General features: G+C 46.3%; 1 protein-coding gene across 10 annotated transcripts in view; it reads left to right on the top strand.

Moving 5' to 3' along the window:
- AFDN (afadin, adherens junction formation factor) overlaps positions 1–13,684 on the top strand; it is a 138,535-nt gene that overhangs the window by 86,618 nt on the left and 38,233 nt on the right. For 5 of the 10 annotated variants that reach the window (XM_060168309.1, XM_060168310.1, XM_060168312.1 and 2 more), the window contains exons 13-21: positions 971–1,032; positions 1,160–1,365; positions 3,327–3,347; positions 4,086–4,231; positions 4,560–4,654; positions 5,058–5,323; positions 7,310–7,453; positions 8,888–9,086; positions 12,949–13,052. In XM_060168309.1, the coding sequence (XP_060024292.1) occupies positions 971–1,032; positions 1,160–1,365; positions 3,327–3,347; positions 4,086–4,231; positions 4,560–4,654; positions 5,058–5,323; positions 7,310–7,453; positions 8,888–9,086; positions 12,949–13,052 (1,243 nt within the window). The remainder of the gene's footprint in view (positions 1–970; positions 1,033–1,159; positions 1,366–3,326; positions 3,348–4,085; positions 4,232–4,559; positions 4,655–5,057; positions 5,324–7,309; positions 7,454–8,887; positions 9,087–12,948; positions 13,053–13,684) is intronic. The other 5 variants (XM_060168315.1, XM_060168317.1, XM_060168316.1 and 2 more) reach the window with 1 other exon arrangement.

Below are 13,684 nucleotides of genomic sequence, written 5' to 3'. Positions count from 1 at the left end.
AAAATTTATCCAGGTTCACGTTACGGGTATTAAATTGAAAATAACTGCTTAGCTACAATTTCAGATGTTTACAAATACGGCAGCATAAGAAAGACATTAAAATAATTGAGCTTTTGAATTACTTCTGTTTCTAAGAGCATTTTTATACCTAAATTATTGAGTTAAATCCAAATTAATAAATCATAGACTGGATAATAAACTTTGAAGCATGTAATTTGGTGAAAAGAAGGTTTTTTTGTTTTTACTTGTCATGTTTATGATAGTTTGAATGAACTCACATTATATTTCTCCTTATTCATCTTTTGGTGCGTGGAGATGAGGATGGAGGGACCAGAACATTTGTTGTTGGAAAGGAATCACTTTAGTTCGCCCGTCTGTACCTGCAGATCTGTAGTCAGCCGTGTTAGTCATCCTACAGCGTGGTCACCGTGCGCGGGGACAAATGCTAATAACACTGAGTGGTCAAGGGGACCTGGAATGGCAGGGGTCACATGTCTAACCTCTATTGGGAGAGAAAGGCGATGTCTAGCTCTTAGGACACTTTTCTTTTTCCTGTGTGAGAGCTCAGTTTCAAGCTCAGTGTGGTTTAGATTTTCTCTGTGTCTCCCAGCAGTGTCTCTTCATTGTCACTTGAGCCATCGCGGTAGCAGGTGCCTGGCAGCCTGATCTCTCTGCTCCACGCGACGTCTTCATCAATAATAAAGAAACAGGGTCAGATCTGTTCTCCTGAGGGAAGCAGATACTTCAAGGACCTGACCTCTGTGAGGAGCTGGGACGTGGTCACTCCCAGTTCACTCATTTGAACGTTTGAATAGGTTCCACGTGAAAACCAGTCATCGGGCTGTGTGTTATTTGAAAAAATTTTATATATAGACATTTAAGAAATAGTTGCAGAAATCTGCACTGGTTGTCGGTGATGTTATTAGCTAATGTGACCGGATTTTAAGAAATGGCCATTTTCCTCTTTCAGAACTCAGGACGCTCCTGGGCCTGACCTAATACTGCCTGCAAGCATTGAATTCAGGGAAAGTTGTGAGTAATTTCAGATTCCATTGGTAGTGAATTACTTCTTGTTCCATTTTTCTGCATCTGATTTTCATGGGGTTTTTTTGTTCTTTTTTTTTTTTTCTTCTTCTTCTTTTTTGAAATCTTTTCACAGCTGAAGATGCATTTTTATCTGCCATTATAAATTACACTAATAGCTCTACAGTCCATTTTAAGTTGTCACCTACATACGTGTTATATATGGCGTGTCGGTATGTATTGTCCAGCCAGTACAGACCCGATGTCAGTCCCGCAGAACGGACGCACAAAGTGATTGCCATTGTCAACAAGATGGTGAGCATGATGGAAGGGGTCATTCAGGTAAGCGCCAGCCTGCAAAGCCAGTTCAATGACCGTGTTTATAATTTTTAAATCAGTTAAGTTAGTTTTTTTAACATTTCAGATTTGTTTACATGTTTGACTTCGTCTTAATTTTTTCTACAACGAAAGTTACATAAGTAGGATTAGAAATTGTGTAGCTTTAAAAGTTGAAAAGAAATGTAAACTTCTTTTCTGTTTCTTCCCTCCAAAATTTAAAATAAGGGAAGAGAGACTGTACATGGTAACATAATGATCATGAAAAAGACCCTTGAAATTACACTAGTTGTGAGAAGGCATTGAGAATTTAAAAAATAATAATAAATTACTGAGGTGAAATTCACGTAACATAAAATGAACCATTTTAAAGTGAGTAGTTGGGTAGCATCAGTACATTCACAGTGTTGTGCAGCCTCCTGAACTTGGTTCCATAGCTTTTCCATCACTCCAGACAGACCCCTCACCCACCGAGCAGTTTCTCTCCATTACCCGCCCCATCAGTTCCTGACACCTCCTTAGAATTTTTTAATGGTTATGAAAAAGGACTTGTTCTTTTATAATGAGCCTACTAGGATGTTGGTAGTTAGCATCTGGGTTTTTTGATAGCAAACTTGTGTAGGTATAATGGACATCGTGACATTTCTCACTTACGATGAAAATCAGATTCAAATTCTTTCATAAACCAGTTTTAAAGTTTTCGGGAAATTAGGGTATTTTCGTGGCAGAATGGTTTGTTTCCTTTAGTACTGTCTTGTCTGTAGTTGATAAAATTGGCATAATCGTTTTCCAGACTTTTAGATAACTTGGAGGTTTAAAGTCCTTCAAAGTAAATTTACAGATTTTTAAAAAAAGTGTTCCTAAATCACTTGTCAACACTATTTATTACTCAGCTGTGAAACTCTAGGTATATAACGTTACATAGCATGGCTAGATGGTTTGATTGTTTTTCTCCTGTCAGGATACTTTTCAAAGTAGAAAAGACTAGTTTGAGGCAGACTAGTCTTTTAATTCCCTCAGAACTGTTTTAAAAGGCCAGGCATTTGCAAGAAGGGTTTCTTTTATGTTTGAGTGGTTAGCCTGTGAATTTGAGGAGGTTATGAGTCTTCTACCCAAGTGAGGAAACAGATAAAAAGGCAAGTCGTTCTATTTGGATACCATTTTGTTACTCTCTTATTATTTTATAGACAGATGTGGATTTCCTTTCCAGTTGTCATTCAGAGCCATTGTCTGTCTTCCATCGCGTTTGAATTTCAAATTACCAGACTCCCATCAGCAAACTACTTTTGATGGACTTTTCTTAACTAGGCAGTGAAATCACCATTATCAGGACAAGCCTTTCAGACTTCAGATTTAGGTTCAGTATGTGATTGGAGATCTAAAAATCTTCAATTTTTAGAGAGTAATTATGGAATAATTAAAATTCTTTCATTTTTTGTAAAAACCTACTTTCAAAAAACAAGTTACTCCTTTCTAGTATAGAAATAATGCATCTTTAATACATTTTTAAGTTCTCAGCTCTTACTGTTTTGGCTGGTCTTTCTTGTTTTTCATTCTTATTAACTGGTCCAGGAGAATAGACGCTCAAGTTATGTACGTTTAAGTCGTCTCAAACACGCAACGCTGTTACGAGATGTTAAGAAGTCCTTTTCTTTGTAAATCTTTTGAAGAGATCAGTGTATTCATTTGTTTATTGTAACATCTTCTTTATGGATAAACTCCAGGAATTCCCTTCCTTACTGTGCCAATTCTGAGAGCATGAAACTAACCGTTTATGCCCTGGGCTTCCAAAGCTGCCTCGGAACTGTAATGCTGGGTGACGTGGGAATAGCGTAACTAAATGTCGTATGCTCATGTCGTACCTTCATGTTAGTGTTTTGATTTTTTTTTTTTTTTTAACTATCATGATTGTTTACAAGTTTCTTTCTCTCGTTCTGCTTGGTTTCCCCGCGTCTGTTTTTCTCCAGGAAGTAGACCAGGTTGATCAGGTAGGACATACTGCTGGGAGCCGATCCTCCTGGCTGTGTTGGCTTAGCTGAGTTTCTCATGCTGCTTCCATGTCAAAGTACAACAACAACCGGACCGAGGCTCATAACACTCATTTGGCAGCTGGAACATGCAGTACTAAAACCCTTTTTGGACTGTGCAGCCTTTATCAGCATTTCATAACTTTTGCTTAATGCACTTCAGTGTGGATATGAAATGACAAAAGTTCTGTTTCTTCTCTTTATTGTTTATCCTTGGTTCCTATTCTTTGGATCTCATCTGAGGTTGCCTGGCCTGCACATGTGGTCGGGAGATGACACGATAGATCAGTACTTGATACCGAGTTGCTTGGTGTCCAAGCCAGTGACTTTGAGTATCAGGGTGGCTGTTGGGTAACCATGGATACACGTGTGTATACTTCACAGATTACCAGATAATGCACAATCTCCAATTTGGTGTTGTATTATTCGATACCTCCTTCCCCCCACTGATTCCATAAATTGTAGCTCACTAGATCCGTGTGTCTATACATGAATCCTAAGAAGTTGCAGTGGGTTTTTACTTTCCATTGCTATGTATGTACCCAAATTCCTCTGCAAGTATCTGGTATCTGTGGTAAATACCTTGGTGAAAATGGGAAGGTACTGGTCTATCTTCAGCAGCTTTTCAAGAGCATTCCTTTTTATTTTTATTGTTGTTGTTTGTCCTGTGGTTGCTATGGAAACGTGTTCTGTCTACAGAAACAGAAGAATATTGCAGGGGCGCTTGCTTTCTGGATGGCAAATGCATCTGAGCTGCTCAACTTCATAAAGCAGGACCGAGATCTGAGTCGAATCACGCTGGATGCCCAGGATGTTCTAGCACACTTGGTTCAGATGGCCTTTAAGTAAGAACGTGTGTCTGGAGATGATACTGTTCTGTAAAGATTTAAATCATGTTTTCTGGTTAAACTTTCAAAACTAATTTTAAGGGTTTTTATTTACCCTAATTGAAGATGGATATCAAGAAGCATAAATAACTATATGTAAAATGTGTTGATTTAATAAATTTAATTCACTTAGCTATGTTTCAAGAATCCTGAGAGTAGAACTCTTACATATATTTTTTACATGAAAGATATTTCTAAACAGTACGAATTGTTTCTCTTGTGATATTATGTCTGATGATAGCAGGGCGTCCTTCTGAGATTATTAAAATTGTTTACGTATTTTCAGATACCTGGTTCACTGTCTTCAGTCAGAACTGAATAATTACATGCCAGCCTTTCTGGACGACCCCGAAGAGAACAGTCTGCAGAGACCCAAAATAGGTTAGGCTTCTCTTTTTCTCCTTCGTCCCCTCCTTCCCTCCTTCTCCTGTTCGTTTAGCTTCATTTTAATATTTGCTGTATGTGAGAGGGAGGTATTATGAAAGTAATGAGACATCCTATTGGATCTGGCATTCTTAACGAATAAATTGTGATCACCACGTGTCTTGTTTAAGAAGAGTTACCTTGTCGCATCCTGCTGGTGCGACATCAGACTTTCCCAGAGGTCTGTCCGGGTGAACTTAAGTAGATACAGTTCATACCGCTACGTATTGGTAGTTCGAGACCACGTCACTGCTCCCTGTTGGGGTGAGATTGCTATTCTGAAGAGGTTGAACAGACGTCACGCGCATTTACCGCTAATTCCGGAGCGCTCTCGGTGACGCAGTGCCGTCTCTCTACACAGACGACGTGCTGCACACGCTCACGGGGGCCATGTCGCTGCTGCGCCGCTGCCGGGTCAACGCCGCGCTGACCATCCAGCTCTTCTCCCAGCTCTTCCACTTCATCAACATGTGGCTGTTCAACAGGCTGGTGACCGACCCCGAGTCGGGGCTGTGCTCCCACTACTGGGGCGCCATCATCCGCCAGCAGCTCGGGCATGTGGAGGCCTGGGCGGAGAAGCAGGGCCTGGAGCTGGCGGCCGACTGCCACCTCAGCAGGATCGTGCAGGTGGGTGGTCCCAGCCCCGCTGCCCCGCTCAGTGGCGCTGTCGTACACGTCTCTGGTTCTACCACGGGGGGAACGTGGACTCCGCAGAGCTCAGCACCCTCCTTCTGGGGTTTTTCACATGTACACGTAGGTTTATTAGTTTGCCTGGGTTGCTTGAACAAAGTGCACAAATGTGGTGGCTTAAACAGCAGAAATGTATTGTGTCTGGAGGCCAGAAGTCTGAGGTCAAGGCCAGGGCACGTTGGTTCCTGCGAGGGAGACTCTGCTCCAGGCCTCCGTAGGCTCTGCTGGCTGTTGGCAGTCTTTGGTGTCCCCGGGCTTGTGGACACACCACCCGTCCCCGCCTCTGCCTTTGTCTTCCTGGACGCACAGCTGTGTCCAAACGTCCGCCTTTTATGAAGACGCCAGACCTACTGACCTGATTTAACTTGATTCCTTCTGTTAGGATCGTGTCTCCAAATAAAGTGACGTTCTGAGGTAAACAGGGTTAGGACTTCCCCGTATGAATTTTGGAGGACACAGTACAGCCCGTAATAGGTGGTACTCAGTAGAATAAATACCTTAAAGGGTTTTTTAAATTGAGAATAGTAAGGTATATTTCATGAAGCTCCTTACTGAAAGATAAAGTCCAGTTTGAAAATGGATGGTGACTGCCTCTTTAGGAATACAAAGCCAGGTGACCGCAGAGCAAAGACCTATAGCAGATACACAGATAAAGAGAAAGGGATCTAAGCACACCACTGCAGAAAATCATCAGGTCACCAGGAACAGAGCAGGAGAAGAGCAAAGGAACAAAGGAGTACAGCAGAGCCATGTCCTGATGGCTTAACCAGTTCTAGGAACTTCCTAGGTATTAAGACTAGGAACTGGTGTTTTGCAGTTAAGGAAATGAGTATCTAGAGCCTCATACCCTAGGACATTTTTTTAGTATTATTATTATTACAGTGTATTATTACAGTGTATAGTTTTGTATTTTTTTCTCAGTCTCTTAAAAAGATTTAGTTCCGAAAGAGGTGTCTGCCCTCTTACTTTCATTGAATCAGCGAGTTATTTAAAAAGTCATTACAGGGACTTCCCTGGTGGTCCAGTGGGAAAGAATCCACCTTACGGTGCAGGGGACGTGGGTTTGATCCCTGGTCCGGGAACTGGGGTCCCACATGCCGCGGGGCAACTAAGCCTGCGCGCCGCAACTGCTAAGCTTGTGCTCCTCAGCTAGAGAGCCCGCGTGCCACAAACTACAGAGCCCACGCGCCCTGGAGCCCGCGCACCACAACTAGAGAAGCCTGCCCATCACAACGGAAGATCCCGCGTGCCTCAGCGAAGATCCCACGTGCTGCAACTAAGGCCTGATGCAGCGAAAAATAAATAAATTAAACAAATAAATAATAAATAAATCTTTTAAAAAAGAAGTCATTACGGTGGTATTTTACTCAGACCTTAGTAATTGGTGATCTTAGTGGTTATATAAATGTTGAAGTTTCTAAGAAGTTTTTGTTGTTTTTGTTTTTGTTTGTTTTTGCGGTATGTGGGCCTCTCACTGTTGTGGCCTCTCCCGTTGCGGAGCACAGGCTCCGGACGCACAGGCTCAGCGGCCATGGCTCACGGGCCCAGCCGCTCTGTGGGAAGATGTGGGATCCTCCCACACCGGGGCACGAACCCGCGTCCCCTGCATCAGCAGGCGGATTCTTAACCACTGCACCACCAGGGAAGCCCTCTAAGAAGTTTTAAATGCTCTCTGAACATAAATTATTGAGTCTCATTATAAATATATATTTTAATAAAACAGTTCATCTAAAAACCTTTACGATGCTTTGAGTTCAGTTTAACACATATAGGTAATGTTAATGGAACTGTATTTTCTTAAAAACACCCTGCATTTCAAAATCAAATTAGCAGGTTATTGCAGTTTTACAAATGTTATGTAAAGGGGAATATTTATGAAATACTTTTAAATCATGATCTTTCATGTTGCTCATTCCAAATTAGGCAACCACTTTGCTCACGATGGATAAGTACGCACCCGATGACATCCCAAATATAAACAGTACCTGCTTCAAGTTAAATTCGCTGCAGCTTCAAGCCTTACTTCAGAACTACCACTGTGCACCCGATGAGCCTTTTGTCCCTACAGTAAGTGACGACAGCACCACACTGCCACTCCATGCGGGCCGTGTCTGCACAGGGAAATGTGGAGAAAAAGGAAAATTTATGTAATCAGTTCCCTTATTTCTTTAGTAAGTAAGATCATTCACTTGGTCGTCTCACGAGGTCACTTTTGCTATTGATGTCTGTATGAGTTAGAGGTCGGTGCAAGAAGTGGAAACTACATAAGCATGTTAAGTAGAAAGGGGTTTAATTCGGGGATTGAGGTTGTTGGAAAATGGTTGGAAAGCCGGGGCGGGGAGTGAGGAAGTTGCCCTGACATCTGAGTTCTCGGGCGCGGCGCTGTGACCCGAGACCCCGAGTGCCATCCTTGTGTTCACGCAGCAATAGCTGCAGGGGCTCCCCAACCTGTGCAGAGGTGTCTGCCTGGTAAAACCCAGGTTCTTGTCCAGAACAGAGTCTGCTATTTTGGGATGCCTCCTAGAAGGGACAGAGGGTGAGAAGCACAGAAAACAGTACGTGCTGCAGCTGGCTCTCTATAGAGAGGAATGCTGCATGTGCCCTGAGAATTCGGTAGAGAAGTAACCTAATTGGATGGATGGCTTGATCTCCAGTGTGGGGTTTATGCCTACAGAAGAAGACAGGTACAGAATCGCCCAAACCTGGAAACTACTACCTGTCCGCAAATAGACCGTGTCGCAGTCCGGTAGAGGAGCCTAACGTGGCTGCCCAGCAATGCAGGAAGTCACGTACCAGCTCTACACCCTGGGCTTCCCTTTGCACGGACTCGGGGACACAGGAGGACGCGGGTTAGAAGCCTGGGTGGCAGAGACTTCGGGGACGGAGGACAGGGCAGTGAGGGCAGCTTCGCAGTGGGTGTGGTTCGGTCCCCCGAGCGGGCTGGTTGGTGGGGGCAGAGCGTTCGTGTGCTCAGCTGTACAGTTAGGAGTTGTGAACTGTCCTGTGTGTACGTTATCTCACTAACGGAAAGTTTTTAAACAAGAATCACCCATAAACCCATAATAAGGCAATAACCTGCGTAAGCCGGGAATAGATATTTCTGTCCTGGTTTTTTTTACATTTAACATTGTGTGAGATTTTTCCGATGCCGTTAAGTGTAAAAATAAGGTTATTAGCAAATGGATGTTAAAAAATTGTGCAAGGAAAAAACTATTTTTGAGAAGGGAAAAAGACCGTTTTCTTGTGGTCGAAGAATTTCTTTCTGTTTAAAACTACAGGTCTTTGGAAATTAATAATTAATATGGAAGCTGACATATTAAGAGTGTGTGCTGTACTAGTGTTTTATTGCTTTGCAGACTGATTTGAATTGTTGGTAGACTTCACTCTCCCTGCGCGTGTGCGTGTAGCCACGCTACGCGTGCTTAGACGTTCTTCTGGCGGCTGCTGGTCAGCTGCGCCCGCCTCCGAGCGTGCCCTCAGCCGTGTCTGCTTCCCACCCAGGACCTGATGGAGCGCGTGGCGGCTGTGGCGGAGAACACAGCCGACGAGCTGGCGCGCAGTGACGGGCGGGAGGTGCAGCTGGAGGAGGACCCCGACCTGCAGCTGCCGTTCCTTCTGCCCGAGGACGGCTACTCCTGCGACGTTGTCAGAAACATCCCAAACGGCTTACAGGAGTTTCTGGACCCTTTGTGCCAGAGAGGTGGGTGGCGGCGCCCGCGCCCGGCGTCCGAGCCGGCCCGCATGCAGGCGAGCCTTGCGCTCGTGCGGGTCAACCCACCCGCGCTGTGTGCGCCCTGTGTGCTGGAAAAGCTGGGGGTCCAGCGGCTTGGAAGGGAGCGTCCCGTGGGGGCGTGGGGTCAGAGGCGTGCAGACCATGGGGTCCTGGGTGTTGCCCCGGCTACCCCGAGCTTGCCTGGTGTCAGGTTACAGCAGGAGGGACCTTGGCTGCCCCTCCCTCCTGGGTTCTGTGAGAGCCTGGGAGCTCCATCGGCCCCGTTAGCGCGAACCGTAAGTGTTGGTGCCCCCAGAGCAGAGCAGGCAAGAACAGCACCAGCGTTAGAACCACACGGCCGGAGCTCTGACCCCACTGTCGCCTTTGACCTCCCCCGTGCAGTGGGCGTGTCGACGGTGCCACCCCACGGGGCTGTCTTGAGGATTGAGCAGGTGGCTGAGTGTGGAGCCCCTGGCACTGTGGCACGGGGCGAGCCCGTGCACGTCACGATGCCAAGCTCGCACGCGCGTGTGTGCCGATGCACCGGCACAGCGCAGCTCGCTTCCCGCCTATACTCTGTGCCCTCTGTCCACCCTCTTGTTGATGTGTTCCGAGGAAGACGCAGGCCCACCTCGGAGGCGCCGTGGGTCTGGTTCCAGGCCACGGCGATGAAGAGGACGCCGCAGGAAAGCAAGGCACGTGGAGCTCTGGTTCCCAGCACGTGTGCGGAGGTTATGTTCACACCGTGCTGTAATCCGTCTGTTAGGCGTGCAGGAGCAGTACGTCTGAAAAGCAATGGACGTGCCTTCGATAAAAAAGTACCTTATCACTGAAAAATGCTGGTCACCGCCCAAGCCTCAGCAAGTCTGAGTCGTCACAGATCGATCACAGGCCACCGTGACACACACGATAATAATGGAAAAGCTTGAAAGAGTGCAAGAATTCCCAGAATGTGACACGCAGACCTGAAGGGAGCAGGTGCTGTGGGGAAAGTGGCGTCGACAGCCTTGCCTGAGGCAGGGCTGCCACAGACCTTTCCATCCGTAGGGGAAACAGTCTTTGCAAAGTGCGATAAAATGAGGTCTGCCTACCACAGTTACACCTGAGCCACGAGCTTTTAAATTAGGCCGGATTTCACTTCTCGTCTGCTGCTTTTGTGTAATGTGGAGCTCAGATGAGTAGCAGAAGAGAAGCAAAATTTAGGAGTTAACTTTTCTATTATTTTTTTTTTGCTTAAATTAAGGTCCGTAGATACATAAATATATAAACTTAGTGTGACTTTTAACTTCAGTGAATGTTTCAGTCACCACAGTAGGTCTTTACATCTTCAAAGGTTTTGATCGTTTTAAAAATTCATTTTATAAAGGCTGCTGCTTGTAACAAAATGTGTTTGCACAGCAGCTGGCAGACGGGTCTGTAACCCTCCCCGGAGCGCTGACTGAGCTCTTGGTGCTGTCCTGGGAGAAGCACAGGCAGGGTGGGATGTGGTTCTTAAGGCATCGGTGTGTGTGCAGGATGAAGGGGCGGGGGCAGCGGTGGGCTGGCAGAGCCCTCAGTTCAGCCCTGGCTCTGGGACAGGACAGGCGGGGCGGGAGGGAGGGTGCGGGCTGCGGGCACGTCTGAGAGAGCTTCAGTCGGGCAGCGGGAGTCCCTGAGCCACAGTGGCCTGAGCGGGGGGCCGGGTAGGGAAGTGGTGGCCAGGGCAGCCGCTCTGGGGCCGTGGGGCTGCTTTGGGGTGTCCTCCCTGCTCCCGTGGGCTCCCTGACACTCACGCAGCAGCCCTGCACCTTCACCGCCAGGCTGGTTCCTGCTCTCCTGCTCTGAACGTCCCCGTCGCCTGCAGTTGGGCGTGGCACCATCCCCTGCCAGTCCTGGCCCCCTACCTGCAAGCACGCGAGCCGCGTTCCCAGTACTGGACCGTGTGCTGTGCGTCCATGTGGTCGCTCCCGCGTCCACTCCGCTCCCCGCTGTCTGACTCCCGGCAGTGGCCCTGTTTTCTGAAATTCCAGCCAGCACCCCTTTGCCTGTGGACTCAGCCTCTCCCTCACGCCGCTGCCACCTTCCCCCTCCGTGCTTCTGCCCGTCTTCGGTGACACTTGGTGCCAGTGTGTGAGCCGTCTGTGTGCGTCCAGCAGGACGGGCTGGCGGTCGTCCCCGCTCTCCGCCTGCTCAGTGCCGGGCAGAGGGCCTTCGGGGCCACGTGCCGGCACAGCTGCTCTTCAGGGCCTTGTGAATCAGCCTGCGGAGGCTGACTCACCAGCCCCCGTGGGACGTGCTAGGCGTGCTGGGTACCCAGCTGCCGGCTCCACAGTAGGTACTGCGGAGAGGGGCTTGGCCAGCCCGGGGGCAGCGCCATCCTGACTGCACGATGCCATTTTTTCCGTGATTTCCCCTTAGGCTTTCCCGAATGATTCGTTGTGGGGCGTACGTGTGTATTTCCTCACGGTCTAGGCGGCCCCACGCTCTTTTCGTACATCTTAGATGATGATGTAGCCAAGTACAAAGCCGCTTTTAAGTAAGACTTACAGAGAACTGGGTGTTTTCTTCTATGACGTCAGCGGTTTTAATTCTTCATGCTCAGTTTTTTTGTAAGCCAAAGAAAGAACTGCTGTGTGCTCTCAACGTATGTTCCTTTGGCTTTTTCGTGTGATACGATTCTATGAGAGAAGCTATAAAACCAGCACAGACTCATACCTGACCTGAGGTGCGTTCCTGATGCTGAGAAAGTAAACTGTCTGTGTGCATATGGTCCAGACATGCAAACCTGATGTTCAAAAAATTAGAAAATTACAACTGTTGACGTTTCAAAACCGTGAGAATTATGATTCCCTAAAGCATGGGAAAGAGAAGTAAATTGTAGTACTATTTCAATGAAACTGGATTGAAACAGTGATTTTTTTTTTTTGGAAAGAAAGGACTAAAACTAAGTAAAAATAATTTGTGCCCGTATTTTAATTGAGTATATTTGTGATGTCTTCTTTTCCCTCTGCCACAAACAACCTCATAACTGTCCAAAGATAACAGCCCCCCCACCCCCACCCCCCCAGCACCCAGGTCGTGGGGACCAGGGCGTGTCTGGCAAGCAGTGTGCTCTTCGTAAGTGTGAGCTGCTGCTAATAAGACCACTTTGGAGAAAAGAAGAATTGTGCAGGGCCTGCGTGATCTGACTTTGTCACGAAATCTCTGAGAAACTCTGTAAGATCTGACAAATGAGGAATGACGTAGGCTTAGTGTTGTAAAGATGTCATTTGTCCCTGATGAACATATCAGAGATATTCTTTAAAACAGTATAAAATGATTCTAAATTTTCGTTTGGAAGAAATTTAAGTGAGTGTGACTTGTCAGAAAATGTGGGCAAAGAGTGATGAGAAGGAGGCCAGTCCTACCCCAGAATTGCTACACGAGTGGAATCAATCGTTTGCCCCAGCGCGTGAGCCTGTGCGCAGACGTCTGTGCTGGTGCCGTTCTCTGGCCCCTCTTTCCTCTCCTGTGTTAGAGATTCTCAGCGTGACTGAGGAGCTCTTAGTTGAGCAGAGCAGGCCAGTCTGCAAGGAAGCAATTTCCGTGCACTTCTGTAATTTTTCATCGATGTAAGAGAAAAAGTCTTCGGAATAAAGAAGAGGGGAGACCAATTTCACTTCTCTGCTTGGTGCTGAAATTCCATTGGACCGAAGCAAATACGCAGTTTTAAATGTCTGATGATGCCGTTTTCAGAGAGAGTAAAAGTAATTCAGGAAAATAAATGTCATTAGGCGTCATGCAGTTGCTGCTTTCGGTTGCTTCCCTTGTTGAAGATTATGGGTCCGACGTGTGCTTTGCATTCTTAACAGTTTGCCTGTTTTCTCCGCAGGATTTTGCAGGTTAATTCCTCACCCGCGCTCGCCAGGCACGTGGACGATATATTTTGAAGGTGCAGATTATGAGAGTCACCTTACGCGGGAGAACACGGAACTGGCAAGTATCGTGACGGTGACAGACGGACAAGGAAAAGAAGCGGGTGCCTTACGATTTGAAAATATTTTCTTTATTTTCAGGCCATGTCTGTATAGTTTTGTCTATAAACAAATGGTACTTTTAAAAATAAGGCATACTTATACCCACAGTTACATCAACCATGATACCTATTTAAAATATGTATTAATATGGTAGTCTCAATGGGTTTTATTAGAAAAGTTTTCTTTGGTAAAAGTATTTTGTTTTTTTCTAGTAAGTTCTGCCTTGTCTCAAATGTGTGCCAAATCATTTACTAATATTTTGTATCTTTCTGAAAGAGCGGTCATCCCGGCATTCACTAGCCTCATAGATTTTAGGGAGAATTCTGCCTTGCTTCCCACAGAGATTTAAACAAGAAAGGGTGCTTTTCCTTGTCTTAGAAAGTGGTGCCAGGCCAGAGTTGTCATGTGCTACGTACACGAGCAAGTCATTCCAGGAAAAACACAAACAAATGAAATTTTTCCTTTCAGAACTCTTTTGTTCCATTCCATTTACCTTAAACGTTACCGTAAATGTAATTGCCTCTTAAGCCACGTAAGGGTTCAGGGGAGCCAAGCAGAGTGACCACACGTTGGGCAGGTGACTGTGGGCAG

Source organism: Lagenorhynchus albirostris, chromosome 12, assembly GCF_949774975.1.
Source record: "Lagenorhynchus albirostris chromosome 12, mLagAlb1.1, whole genome shotgun sequence".
NCBI lineage: Eukaryota > Metazoa > Chordata > Mammalia > Artiodactyla > Delphinidae > Lagenorhynchus > Lagenorhynchus albirostris.
This window is presented reverse-complemented; position numbering and strand designations above follow the sequence as displayed.